The sequence below is a fragment of the Colias croceus genome, chromosome 3 (genome assembly GCF_905220415.1).
Source record: "Colias croceus chromosome 3, ilColCroc2.1".
Taxonomy (NCBI): Eukaryota; Metazoa; Arthropoda; class Insecta; order Lepidoptera; family Pieridae; genus Colias; species Colias croceus.
Genome location: NC_059539.1, coordinates 7,159,550 through 7,174,486, shown reverse-complemented (window position 1 = coordinate 7,174,486; position 14,937 = coordinate 7,159,550). Strand labels below are relative to the sequence as shown.

The following is a 14,937-nucleotide window of genomic DNA, read 5'->3' as shown; positions in this document are numbered from 1 at the left end:
TCGTACTGTCAGGGTCCACGTCTCGGCTCCGTAGGTCATGACTGGTAGGACGCACTGATTAAATACCTTTGTCTTGAGGCATTGTGGTAGTGACGACGAGAAGACTCGACGCAGTTTACCAAAAGCTGCCCAACCCAGCTGTATCCTCCTGTTGATTTCTCTCTCGAAATTGTTCCCACCTAGTTGGAGCGTTTGCCCTAGGTAGACATAGTGCTTTAAGAGTGCTCGATTGTGCGAAGCGTCGCTGTCGAGTGTCGTTGAAACATTCTACGTTAAGCATTATGCCGCATAATGCGCTCTAGTGCTGTAATTGGAAAACTACCATTGTTCTGTGATTCGGCATGTTTGCTTGTCTTTGTCTATATAGCTGAAAGAGATTTTCAGCAAAATTTGCTATCTTCAGTATTTCAAGTACCTACTTACCCTCCAGGGGAATTCTGCGGCTATCGGTGTCAGACGCCGATAGCCGAAGGATCGGATAATGTGAAAACCAAATAATATTAGTGAAAAAGCTCGTATTTATTCTACCTACATATATACATTCTAGCAAACTGGGTAAACTCCGTTTCGCCAACAGAGACACCTTTTCTTTGCTATTATATAAACCCACAAACCTCACGGAGCCTGAGACCTTTCCAACGAATGCAAAAACGTGGAAATCGGTTGGTGCGGTGCGTTCTGGAGTTATAGCGTCAGGAAGGAAAACCCGACTTAATTTTATGTAATTTAAAGAAGATATTATACTGTAATATATAATATTATATACTCTAAGCTACGCGCAGTAATCCCCTCCACATTGCATTTAATACGTAAAAAGCTTGCTGTTGCTCATTCGTAGACAATCAGACATTAAAAAATACGCGTGGCACTCGGGGACTGCAGCGGTAAAGCTATTGCATAGCATGCCTTCAAGCCACACCTCCGTGCCTGTCGGAGTGGGATTTTTTGTCACGCAATTTCTGGATTCGGTCCCCGCGCTCAAGGCCCGCGATAGAAGCTATGCAATAGCTTAATAAATAAGATGGAATTTAATATTGAAATCAATGAATACTTAAATACTTTTTAGGTACTCTGTGGTACGTATACTAAACTCTGTGCTCAGTCATTGCTGGTGTCAGCTGTAGTTTGTCATTTGTCATTTTGATACGTTAGTGCCAGTCACTAAAATAAATTAAAAAGTCTAAATTTCAGAATATTATTAATATAACTTTAATATTATAATAATATTTTATTATATACAATATTGTCATTGTAATACACACATAAAAATCAATTGCATATTATGTATTATAAGTCAGCAGATTAAATATCTGTTAGAATTCCATGTTTTTACGGCTCTTGCAATTTAATTAGATTAATCTTAGTTTGTTTGAAATTAGAATCCAGTTCACGTACTATTCACAATACTAAAATAAATAAAATATTGAAAATGGTACTTAGTTTATTTATACTCTTTTTATGTTTCTTACTTCATTGAATAAGACACTAAGACAGTAATTATTCTTGAATGAATCTTTACTTTTTAGCACGGACGGATAAAGGTTCGTACTACAGAAGAAGAAAAGGCCAAGAAAGAGAGAGAAAGGCAAGAAAAGCTTAAAATTTTTAAACATGCAATGCAAAAAATCCAATATAAAGTAGGTAGCCGAGCAGTGAACTTTGGTTTTATACATGTCTTTTTGTTAATTTATTTATTTATTACATTGTAGAGAAAACAAGGAGAACTGGACGAGGAACAGTTAAATCTTACTGGCAATGTCTTAAGCTCAAATCCTGATATTTACACTTTATGGAATATAAGAAGAGAAATTCTTTCTGACTTTAGGTATGTTTTGCTAAAAGTACAACTATTACTATAGTGTGTTACTATTACTATATATATTGATATAATCAATGGTAAGAAATACAAATTGTAGTTAAGCTACAAACAATTTGTTAATTTAATATTATGTTAGATCCCTACTAACTGCGAAAGTAACTCTGTCTGTTTGTCTGTCTGTTACGCTTTCCCGCTTAAACCTCTCAACCGATTTTGATGAAATTTGGCACAGACAATCTTTAGACCCTGAGAAAGAACATAGGCTACCTTTTATTGCGAAATATTTACGACGGGCAAAGCCAGGGCGGACCGTTAGTATTCTATAAGTCTAACTTGTTCATTAGACTACACTTAAGAAACTGGGCTTAAGGTTAACATTTGATAAATAATTGAAAATATTTTTTCCCTTTCAGGAATAATAAAACTGAAGAAGAAATTTCAAAGCTTTATGATGCTGAATTAAGCCTCACAGAGTATTGTTTAAAAATAAATCCAAAATCATATTGTGCCTGGCATCAAAGAGAGTGGGTCCTTACAACTAGATCAGATCCAGATTGGAAGAAGGAGCTTGGTTTATGCAATACTTACTTGAAATTAGATGAGAGAAACTGTAAGTATTACTTAACTACTTTAACTTGGAAATGGAATATTTGGATACTCCTAATAATCTTAACACTTATTTCTGTTCTTATGTTGGTAATTAAGGCTAATGTTGTAACCAAAATGAGACCATCTTATTTTTTATCATGTCTCAAGTATACTTACTATGTACATAATATATAATCTATTTGTGTACCATTTTAGTTCATACTTGGGATTATAGAAGATTTGTTGTTAGTCAATGTAAGCCATCTCTCAAAGAAGAATTTGATTATACCACAGAAAAATTACATGAAAACTTTTCAAATTATTCTGCTTGGCATTATAGAAGTAAGATGTTGCTGCAATTATATCCAGATTTGGAAGGTAATAAAATCAAATACATATTTATTATAGTATTTTTAAATGAATAGGCATGACGAAAGATTTTGAAATCCTCTTCCATTATGTGTGTATACGTTTACTATACAAGAAAAACCCTATATTTCAGTAATATACTTAAATTTTACGAAGATAAAAGCCATTTTTCAAAAAATATTTATCAACTGTGCCAAAACAGCTCGGAGGTGTCATGGCGTAAGCGTGACGTCACTCTTTAGTAAATACGTAATTATTTGTATGCATTGCGAAGAAAATTAAAGAAATATTTATTTAATATGTGTTATAGAAACGAATTTCAAAGTTTATAAGTGGTGTGCAGTATTGCAGTGTGAATCCACATTAAAATAATACTCAAAAATGTGTTAGTAATTATTTTAAGCGAGAAAATAATAAGAAATGATTGTATAAAGTTGACGCGGAGAACCCCGAAACCACGTATTCGTGAATTCGCAATTATATTGCTGTTCTGAGTCGATAAAGCATACGTGAAACAATAGAAAATAAATAAAAATGCGTATTCTCAACATATTCATAACAACAAAATATATCTGACGTGAGTTGTTTACTTAAGCGTGACGTCACGCGTGTTTTAGTCAAAATGGCCAACTGCAGAATTTCAATGTTTTATTTTATATAATCTCATTAATCTTAGTGTTTTTAAGATTTTTAAGTCACTATATTGAATTTATTTATTATACATTTTCCCTTAAAAACACTAATACGGTCATTTATGGATACTGTCGTCATGCCTATTGCACTGTATGTTTCTAAAAACGGATTTGTTCATTACACAAAGTGACAGTAGAAATAGGATTTATCATAAGATTACTATTTATAATGAATCTAGTTCAATTATTGTAAACACTTCACCTAACATAAATACTTCTTTATTTTCTAGGAGGAAGACCTATACAAGATAGTCATCATAAACATGAATTAAAAATGGTGCTAAGTGCTGCATTTACTGACCCAGACGACACAAGTGCCTGGTTTTACCAAAGGTGGTTGTTAGGTAAGCACTAAGCAGTAGGTTGATTATAATAGCTATTAATTAAATACTTATAATTTACAAAAAAAAAGTTTAAAAAAAATTAATAATTTATGTTAAAAAAAATAAAGTAATGCCACATCTATACTAATATTATAAAGCTGAAGAGTTTCTTTGTTTGTTTGTTTGAACGCGCTAATTTCGGGAACTACTGGTCCGATTTGAAAAATTATTTTGGTGTTAGATAGCTCATTTATCGAGGAAGGCTATAGGCTATATATCATCACGCTACAACCAACATGAGTGGAGCCACGGGGATGAAACCGCGCGGAGCAGCTAGTATAATATAATACTATACTAGGTAATTCCTAGAGTCTACATAATATTATGTGTACTTTTTAAAAACAATTTCTATTAATGTTATGTACTGTAACTTAAATTATGCTTTAATTTTTTTCAGGTGCTGTTAAAATTACTACAAGTGTAGTAGTATGCACTATAACCGCAACAAAGACATCTGTGGCCTTTAGTCACACTGTTTCTATAGATTATATAAATTCTAATATTAATTTATTTATTAATGATGTAAAAGTAAATGGTGAATGGTCTTCATGTACTGGCTGTGAAAATGATGACCTGTGGATCTTTAAACACAACCAAATTATTACTGATAAATTAATTATAAAGGTATGTTTGGAGATTTAATTAAATCTGAAATTGAATGTCTTTCTGTATTTATATTTATTACTAATTTGTTTTTTTTTTTTCTTTTCAGTTAGAGCATAATGTAAGCAATGATGAAAAAGAAGTTATACAACTTGAAGAGTACAAGCCATGCTATTATGTAGGAAAGAATAAAATAAACTTTCAAAACAAGTACTCTGCTTCTGTGTTAGAAGAACTGAATGAGCAGTTAGATGCATGTCGACAGTTACTTATTCTAGAACCTGACAACAGATGTAAGGATATTTTAATTAGATATGTTTTCTTTTGATTATAATATAATAGATTAAGATGATAAAGAAAATAATTTGGTATATTTTTATTTTATATTACTCTTCACTCTCTACATATTTATATAAAACTAGCGGTCCGCCCCGGCTTCGCCCGTGGTACATATGAAAAATAGATGTTGGCCGATTCTCAGACTTACCCGATATGCACAGAAAATTTCATGAGAATCGGTCCAGTTGTTTCGGAGGAGTATGCAGACTAACATTGTGACACGAGAATTTTATATATAAGATTTTACTCCTGTAATCAAGTGCTATGTTTTTATTTGTCATTTTTATTTTCCAGGGACTCTTCTAACAACTACCTTCTTTTTGCAATGCATTGATTCAAAAGTGTATCACAAAGAAATAATTGGCAACTTGGACTTGTTAATGAAACTCGATAAACAAAGAGCAGGTTATTACAGTGACCTTAAATCTAAATGGTTGATAGAATTTTTTCTTCCGGAACATTACACGAAGATGAACATTGATTATAATGTTGCGTTTAGAAATCTAACCAGCTTACCTCATTTGCAATACTATAGCTTTTGCGAGGATGTAGACCTTTCAAACCAAAACTTGACTTCTAAAGTATTGCCAAGTCTCATTAAATTACAACATTGCAAGGTGAGTAGGATCATTAATGAAAAATAAGTACTATCTAATTGTTTATTCTAAACATGTTTTATAAAATATTTTATTATTTGCAGAAACTTAATTTATCTAACAACAAATTAACAACATTGAATGGATTTCCATCACTGCAGTTGGAAGAACTGAATATTACACAAGGAAATAATTTAGATTTAAAAGATATAGAACAATTTAAAAAGAAACACAATAATATCAAAGTAATACTTTAATAAATGATATTGATTTTGTACTAGTACAAACTACAAATGCATAAGTAAATTTATTGTATAATCAGATCTTTAAAATTTTATAGATGTTCTGTATAAAATCATGGCTTGATAGAGTTAATTTTAAATCGGTTTTTGGAAGTGCAAGTGTAAACTATGTCTATTTAGATACCGTTTTTACTTTCATATTTGATATCATTTGATAGTCCATTCAGATACACAATGGTGGCCTTATTTATTACATTAACAATGTTTAAAAAATATTACAAATAATAATTGCAACGCCTTACTTTGTTACAATCAATATTAAATAAAGATTTTATAACACTAAGTTAGTTTCTCTTATGATTTATTTGCACATTTTTTATGATTGTAATTGTAAAATTATTATAAATTCTTATAAACATTAAAAGAACAGAATCTTAATTTCATATTTCTTATCTTATCTTTTACGATCATAAAGTCAACAAGTACATACAGTTAAACATCTAAGTCTAAATTATTAAAATACTGAGTTATTTTAATGAACTGATGTTCTGGTCATACCTATTCAGCTATTGGCAATTAATTATAGTATAAAATAAGTCTAAACACTAAGATTTAGTAATTGTAATACTACTTTCCTGATGCATTTGAATGTGTCATCTTCATCCCAATAAAGTTTACCACAATCATCACAAAGAGTAATAGATTTGTCCTTATGTGTTTGTGCAAATGAATAAACATTTTGTATACTACTCAGATCTATAGTGGCACCTTTACTGGTAGTGCAAGGTGTATTCTGTTTTGGTGGAGGATATATACAAGGCTCTTCATCATCAGATTCACTGAGAAAATTATCTAATGCATCGTCATAATCCTCATCATAACTATCATCTCTAAAACGATTATAACTAGCCGTTGACACAACACTTGTTTGAGATTTATTGTATATATCTGAAAGCTCATCACAATTCAATGGTCTTAGACCCAGTCCATTGCAATAAACACACCTCATAAAAAGATCTTTTTCATGTACAGAAACATTAAAATATGTGAAAATTCTTTGTAAGTGATCTTTAACAGTTCCTTTACCTACATCTAAAATACAATTTTGGGGAAACTTAGATGTAGATGTCAATTTCAACTTAGTTGTGACAATGCAACGATCTTCAGTCATAGCAAAACCTACTGAATCATGCCATACCATTGATGTTGAAATTACTGCTGTATCAATTCCACAGTACCTTAGGTAAGCCACCAAACGTGATAATTCTGGTTCCACAAGCAACTTTAAATGTTTTGGTTCTTTTACAAAAGTGCATGCAGTTGCCTCCAACTTATGAATAGCTTTTGGCTTCTTAACAATTTTCGCTTTTTTATCCAACATAACTTCATTACAAACCTCTTCAAAATTTATATTACATTCATTAGACAATTTCTGGAGATAGCTATAAATATCTAATAATACATAGGCATCAAGGGCTGCATAGTGTATCTGTGTCTTTCTTAGTGGTCTGAGTTCCCAATTAGAACATTGCTCAGTTTTTTTCAGTGGTACTCCAAAGCATATTTGTACCAGTGAACTTAGACCTTTTCCTTCAATATCACATGTGTTTGGAAATGAGAGGCCACTATCAATAAGTGTTCTCCAAAGCAGGGATAAATCCAATAATCCTTCACCTTTTATTTTGATATTATACAAACCAATAATGGAAGCTTTAATTTCCTTTAAATCTTGTTCAAGACCGAACCCTAATTTTATAATCTCGTCATTTTCTAAGAGACCTTTATTGAACCTGTGCCAGAAGCTGGAATACTGCTTATCATTGAAAATAATAGTATCAATGAGATAAATGCATGTTGGAGTGGCTACTTGAATAAGGGCAACTTGTGATTGTGCTGCACCAAATGATGGCTTCCACTCACAATCAATGCTGACTAAATTGCATTTTTCTAATTGATTCATGACATCATAGAACTTTTCAGTTGTATCTATCATTATGATGCAGTTTTCTGGTAAGGAAAGTTCATAAAATTTTTGTGCTGGATCTGATACAACATCCCAGTTTTCTTCTTCAATGGGAACATCCTTAACAGATAAGTTTTGGAGTGCTGTAGGTAGATTATCTTCGGGTATATTTAAATATGTTGCCCATTTCAAAGCTTCATTATGATCATAGTCAATTAACATGTTTATAAATTCCTCAGCACATCCTTCACTTTTCTTTAATGAGTCCTTGACCAAATCATCCCACACTGAAGCACTCACATTGTGTTCTACATATTTTTGATAAATTAAATACCTTAGCCCTCCTGATGTTCGATTTTTACTCAAATTTTTACATGTCTCAATTGGAACATTATACTTATTACAGATGCGGGCTACTAACTTTCCAAGGGGTTTATGGTGTAACTTCTCATGTTTAACATTATAAACTTTATGATCTTCAATAAATTTTTGAAAATAATCTTTAATATTGCACTTTTTATCAAGCAATGAATCCAAGAATTTTAATAGAGGTCTGACTTGACTTGGTGATTCAGCAAGATATTCATCAATAATGTTAATTTTGTCCTGTAATATCAGTGGAAAAAGCAAATCTTCTATTGGTATTTCATCATATAATTCTAAAGCACTTACAAATTGTGTTGCTTGTTTGCAATTGTCATTCTTTATCATATCTATTACTTGTGGTAGAACTTTGTGTTTAATTGTCTTTATATCAAAAGTTTTTACAACTTTGTTGAGGAAGTATTGATTTCTTTGTAATGTTGTTATATGAAAAGCTGGAAGTTTTAAAGATTCATCAGGTATTCTATTATTCATTTGAGACCATTTTTGTAAGGATTCAATTATATAAAAAGGAAGAGTCTTAGGCTTACAATCTTTAAACTCTTGGCACTTTATTATACATACTAGTGCTATTCTAAATGGATTGTCAAATTGGTATAAGGATTTCAAGTGGTTTTCCACAGTTGGACTTTTTCTCCACGTCATCCAAGTTAATTGTAGTTGATTAAACCAAAGAATAGTTTGTTCGTCAAGATTAACATCTAATCCCATCTCTTGTAATGAATCTTCAATAGAAGGTACAATCTTTATAGACTGATGGCTGCTACTAACAAGATCACTTAAATTCATTGTAATATTGCTTTTGTTATAATTTATTTGGACTTTTATTTTTTTTTAAGAAAATATAAACTTTTGCACTGATAAAACGAAATAAACAACAATTCAATTTTTTATGACTATCGATAGAATTTGAAGTTTGACGACATTATTGTCAAATGTCAATGTCAATATTAGTAAATAAAGTGATATAGATTATAGACCCTCTATAGACCACACAGAGACATTTTCGACATTTTCAAATTGTATTCTGCACAGACTACTCAGCTTAGAGTATAGTTTAAAATATACTATCTATAGAGTGCGAACAACGAAGTGGGAACAGTAGGCACAGGTGGGAACAACACGACGTTCCCGCCGTGAGCGCTCGTAGTCGTGATTGAGTGCTATCGAAGTGTATTTATTTTTTTAAAAACAAATCTAGCATCGCGGGGGTGAAGGATAAGTGGGAGGTGGACACGCGCAGGCTCGCTCGCGCACCCTTCGCGCAACTCACTGCCGCCACGTGATCGTAATGATGTGACTTGACCAACGCTGTACTCGATAGTTTACAAGAAGAACTATATTTTTAACATATTATTTATTGAACTTTAAAATTAAAACTCTTTTAAAAATGTATTAAAAATAATTTTGTGGTGTGTTTTGTATCATACACTTTCTAATATTATGAATGCGAATGTATTATAGTGTAAATGTAAAGTATGTAACGTAACGATATTATATTTTAACCGCTAAATTGATTTTTGAAGATTTTGGTAGGTATAGAATTGATAAAATTGTTAATTATTATATTAACATTGTTAATTAATTTATTTTTAATTATTAATTATTTCTTATTTTTATTTAACATTATTTATAAACTATTATTATATTTTGATTTATTATTAAAAAAATAGTACTATATAAACCCGATCTTTTATTTCATTATCTTTAATATTTAAGAAATCCACACGTTTTTTCAGTGTTATATTATTATGCGTCTGTGGTTTCTGTCCGTTTTATGTTTGTAATCTGTACAAAAAGTATGAGGATCAGCAAAATCAAAGCAAAATTGAATTGGTTGAAAATTGTCACATCATTTTGTCAAACCATATTTTCGTAACATTTTGAAGAAGTACAGTTTAATAACAATATTTGTATCCAATAATTGTGATAAGAATATTTTCTGTTAATAGATTTCAAGTGCTTGTATAATTCGTGTTAGAAAAGACCAGAAACTAAGATGGAGCTTTCAGCTGAGGGCAAAACTCCGGAATACATGGCATTAGCCGGAATTAAGTTCAAGTTAACATTACCACAGTTTAAGAATGATTCCGCATTAAGCGAACAGTTGCTTCAGGGTATAAAGGCTGGTCATATGGCACCATATTATAAAGAGGTTTGCTCGGATCTTGGATGGAATTTCGATCAGAAGCTGTATGATCAAATGACAAAAGAAAATGAAGACAGGCTCTCTAAGTTTCAAGAAGATGATTCAGAGACTCCTGTCTGGCAAGATCGGTAAGTATTTCTCCACTTTGAATGCTTTATTTTATAATGTGATCTAAATCATACAAGAAATACGTGATTTTGAATTGACAATTTCCATAACTTTTTAATTTTTTTACATCAGCACTTAATGAGCATACCTACAGCTTCAGAAGTTATGAGAATATTTATAGATTTAAGTGCAAAGTTAATTTAACCTGGCATTATTTTATTATTTATCTATAGGGTAAGATTAGTATGTCGTCTCATCTCTTTTTCATAACATTACAGATTGGATTACCTCTGTTCAATTGGCGACAAAGAAAATGCAACAGCTTTAGCTACAACTAAATATGAAGACTCAACATTAACAACCAATAGGCGATTGGATGCTATATTTGCTTTGTTCAGAATTGCTTATTTCCATGGTTGTAATGTGAAGGATATGGGAAAGGCAATTAATAAGGTAAATTTAGTTAAACATAATGCGTCTTGTAATTTTGTTTTTATTTCTATCAAATAGAAATTAATGTGAGCATGCTTTGGCAGAAATTGATTGATGTTTACTAAAGATCTATTTTATGAAACAGAAGATTGGTAACAAGCAAATCCTTCTATGATTAACAAAACAAATTTAATATTAGAGACTAATGTAAATTATCTCATATTCCCTTTCTTAATCTTTTTGCTGCATGTAATTCAAATAATTTTTAATTAGTTTTGAAGAATACAATCATCAAAAATAAATATAAATATGTCTTGGAGAGAATGTTAATGCAAAAAGTTTTAGCTTTTAGTTGAGCCTCCGAAAAATATTTTATTTTTATATTAATTCTTTTTTTACCTTTTTACAGGCCCATGAGCTAGTAGACAAAGGTGGTGACTGGCGTTCCAGGAATAAGCTAAAGGCATATGAAGCTATTTACTGTTTGGCAGTGAGGGACTACAGTCATGCTGCTGATCTATTCATTGATTGTGTGTCTACATTCGAATCTTATGAACTTGTTGATTTTGGTGAGTATAAGCTAGATATAATGTTGTGATATGATTTATTATCCTGTTCATTTAGCTGTACTACTGTCATTTGAATCATGAAGAGTAGGCAAAAAATTAAAAAGTTGTTTTCTATTAAAGTTTAGGTAATGGATTAGATGACAATAAATAAGCAAGAAAGCCAAGCCATAGTATAGCGCAAGATTTAGATTGCATTAACAATAATTATCAATAGGGATAACAGTCCTTTAACAAATCAATGTCTGACTTAAACACAAATATCAATTGACTAAAGACTAAAAATTGTTACACTTTAATAGCTCCTTTACAGTTTAAATAATGAAATAATTTATTAGTTACAAGTATTTCCCCATATCCCTTAAGTATTGCCCATTAACTTCCAGGCACTATCATCCAATACTGCGTGTTAGCGTGTGCGCTCGCTCTCGAGCGTCACGCGCTACAAGCGGCGCTGCGGAAGCAAGGGGCAGCGGTACAAGCTCTACGTTCAAGGTTCCCGGAGCTCAGGGAGCTGGTGGAGTCGCTGCATGAGTGCCGGTATGCTGACTTCATGAAGAGTCTCGCTTGGGTGAGTCTTGTAGTGTTTTTATGCTTATCTTTGAGTAAATCGGTAAAATAATTATACACACAATTGATTGCAAACAACTTCCAATTAATTTATTAATAATGAAAATAATTTACTCCTATCCTCACATAGTTCCCGTTCCCGTGGGCTTTTTGTTCACAAGTGCCTTGATTGACTATACAATTTTTTATGATGGCATGCCATAGTCACAAATGAAAAGTAATTTTTTACAATTTTCCTTTATGATTATGATTGCTTTCATTTTAATAAAAAAAAAACATGTATAGCTTTCATCACTATAACATGAAATTGAAGCATTGAACTGATTTAATGAAACTTGCACTTGTTTCCTTTTAGAGGAGTTTCATATTTAATACTGTTCCTTTATTATTTGTATTACAATTCCAGGTGGAAACTCAGATCTGCGTGGACCCAGTGTTCCGACCCCACTACCAGCACTACGTTCGCGAGGCGCGCATCAAGGCGTACGTGCAATTGCTTCGTGCGTACCGCTCGCTCAGTTTGGACAATATTGCAGACACGTTTGGTGTGACGAGGGAGTTTATTGAAGAGGAGATCTCTACGTAAGTTGAAATGAAATGAAATAAATTTATTAATGTACATTATAATACAAGTATTTATAATATAAGTAAAAAAAAAATGAACAATAGGAATAGTTAGAAGCCAAGACTTAACTATTCCTGTTGTTCCATTTTTATTAAACATATTTTTAAATTTGTAAGTTATTGTAATTGATTAATGTTTAGTCTTATTTAAAAAACACTCCTATTTTTTGTTTTTGTTGTGGAATAAGTTAATTCAGAGGGCAGAAAGATGTCACTATTTTAAAAAATATACTTTTAATCAAGTCAATTTTACTATCCATACTTAAGAGGGCTTATTCAATTTAACGCAAGTCAAAATCTCCGCGATCTATTACGATAGATCGCGGCTTGCGCTATCCTTTTACTATGAACAGCATAGGTCCACAGGAGAGCGCCGAGCAACATGTCCTCACTCTGGGAAGGCTCGCTGCCGACTGATTTTAATCGGGTCGCGCGCAGTGTTTTATAGTTCTTTAAAAAAAATTGTAGAAAAATAATAGAGGTACCTTAGTTGATTTTTTAAATTTTATCTTATAAGTAATACGTTCTTTTATTGCAATATGTATAAATTATATTCAACTAAGTCAAATATCTTGGTGAAAATAATCATTTTGTCGACTATAATTTCTAAAAAAATTCACATTGTTCGGATTTTAATTTCGTAAGTTAGGAGTCCAAATTAAAAAAATCTTTTAACTAACTATTTTAATAAGGATTTTTGCAGTTAGTTAAAAAAAAATGTGTGTTAGATCTGTCAGCAATTTCAGATATTTTTAGCTTCGAAATTGACACTAAAAGTGAAATCAAGTAATCATCGGCTCAGTTATCTTGATGGTATTCACAAATACTGTATTAATTGAAAAAAACTCTTAACTAACTATATAGACAATAAAATTTCCTAAAATTATTAGTAATTCATATGTTTGTAAGATAAGTGGTTGATGGACAATCTGGTTTGAAAAATCACATATTTGAGCCAAACAGCGCACGGACCGCGTACACGGCCATAAGCTCCACAAAATCCGTTCAGTGAAGGTTCGCGTGAAAAAGTAACAAATATTCAAACATTCTTAAAAACTTTGGTGGTTATATAATATACTAGCGGTCCGCCCTGGCTTCGCCCGTGGTACATATGAAAAATAGATGTTGGCCGATTCTCAGACTTACCCGTTAAGCACAGAAAATTTCATGAGAATCGGTCCACAACAACATTGTGATACGGGAATTTTATATATAAGATAAGCTCTGTGCCAAAAATACTACTATATAAATTAAGAGGTATCTGCTGTATAAAAAAAATTGTTTAAGTACTCGGTTTGTCTCAAATAAATAGTTAATATAATAGTTTTTCTTACTATGTGATTCAAGTAAGAATAGGAACGTCAATGACCTTTGTGCCAAATGTTATTTGAAAAACATATTTAAGTGTCATTTTTTACAATTCAACAACGGTTTATTTGTATATTCTGACTCTTACATAAAAATCAATGAATGCAAACTTTATTTCATAATTAAGATTATTACAATATTATTTCTTCTTTTGAATGAACATATCATGATGTCACAAAATAGCGTAGAATCCTTTTTAGCTGAATCGCATAACACTACCTTCTTTAACTTATGTATTTAGATGATTTCTTGTGTCACTCGTGTATCATAATTTGCCTATACTTTCCTATATTCTTTTTACTTAAAATGAATTTTTTATCTAGTATTAAGTCCATAATAATTTCCCTATTCCAGTTTCACGGCAGCGGGTCGACTCCAATGCCGCATCGACGCAGTAGCCGGGTGCGTAGTGACAGGCTCGGGGCGCGGCGCGGACGCGGACCGCTCGCAGCTGTACCAGGCGACCATACGCGAGGGGGACCTGCTGCTCAATAGAGTCAAGAAACTCGCTAGTGTTATCAACTTCTAGTTGTTTATGCTGCCCTGGTAGTTTTGTGATGCGTTCTACTGTTGTTTGGTGAAAGTTTTTTGAAGCTTTGATGAGCAGGGTAAATGATTGTTTGATAAACGCATTGACGTACAAAAACTAGACGCAATCACTCAAAATTGTCTGAAATAAAACTGTGTAGTTGTGCATCAGTTATCTAATAGAAACTACTAGACTCACAATCAAGCGAAAAATTGTCCGAGGTAAAACTCTGCCTATGCGTGAGAATAAATACAATATTAATAATGGACTTTCAACATTACTGCCTGTGAATAAGGTGTTAATTTCAATGAATATTTGATACAACACCGCTCGGACATTTTTGTCGATCTTTTAAAAGATAGCCTAGTTTCTTTACTTTACGTCAATAGGTAAATGTGTAAGATCACCCTGGATGTTTGTATTTTGAGTATGGATTAATCAGAATATTTTTTAAAGCTTCATTTAATTTGGATAACATCCACCATTAAAAATTAATGTTTTTGCTGGTTGCAGTTTGAATGTAGTCACGAAATATACCGTATTCTTATATAGCTATCTAATATAGTGTAATACTGTAAAACTTTTCAATAAAATTTTAATTAAGTATATCTGG

The 14,937-nt window shown here is 31.9% G+C and overlaps 3 protein-coding genes across 3 annotated transcripts; 2 read left to right on the top strand and 1 right to left on the bottom strand.

Annotated features, from left to right (window-relative positions):
- The first annotated feature begins 1,161 nt into the window (after positions 1-1,161).
- On the top strand, positions 1,162-5,974 carry LOC123705883 (geranylgeranyl transferase type-2 subunit alpha). The gene is made up of 10 exons (XM_045654963.1): positions 1,162-1,432; positions 1,527-1,637; positions 1,710-1,825; positions 2,233-2,429; positions 2,624-2,785; positions 3,699-3,812; positions 4,249-4,475; positions 4,564-4,747; positions 5,088-5,410; positions 5,494-5,974. The coding sequence occupies exons 1-10, from the start codon at positions 1,430-1,432 to the stop codon at positions 5,644-5,646; spliced, it is 1,590 nt and encodes a 529-aa protein (XP_045510919.1). The 5' UTR covers positions 1,162-1,429; the 3' UTR covers positions 5,647-5,974.
- LOC123705882 (exonuclease mut-7 homolog) lies at positions 5,630-8,903 on the bottom strand. Its single transcript, XM_045654962.1, has one exon. It carries the CDS (start codon positions 8,765-8,767, stop codon positions 6,230-6,232), a length of 2,538 nt encoding a protein of 845 aa, XP_045510918.1. The 5' UTR covers positions 8,768-8,903; the 3' UTR covers positions 5,630-6,229.
- Positions 8,904-9,805: 902 nt separating this feature from the next.
- LOC123706499 (26S proteasome non-ATPase regulatory subunit 6) lies at positions 9,806-14,930 on the top strand. Its single transcript, XM_045655814.1, has 6 exons — positions 9,806-10,255; positions 10,514-10,688; positions 11,077-11,236; positions 11,620-11,804; positions 12,210-12,385; positions 14,150-14,930. Exons 1-6 carry the CDS (start codon positions 9,978-9,980, stop codon positions 14,322-14,324), a joined length of 1,149 nt encoding a protein of 382 aa, XP_045511770.1. The 5' UTR covers positions 9,806-9,977; the 3' UTR covers positions 14,325-14,930.
- The last annotated feature ends 7 nt before the right edge of the window (positions 14,931-14,937 follow it).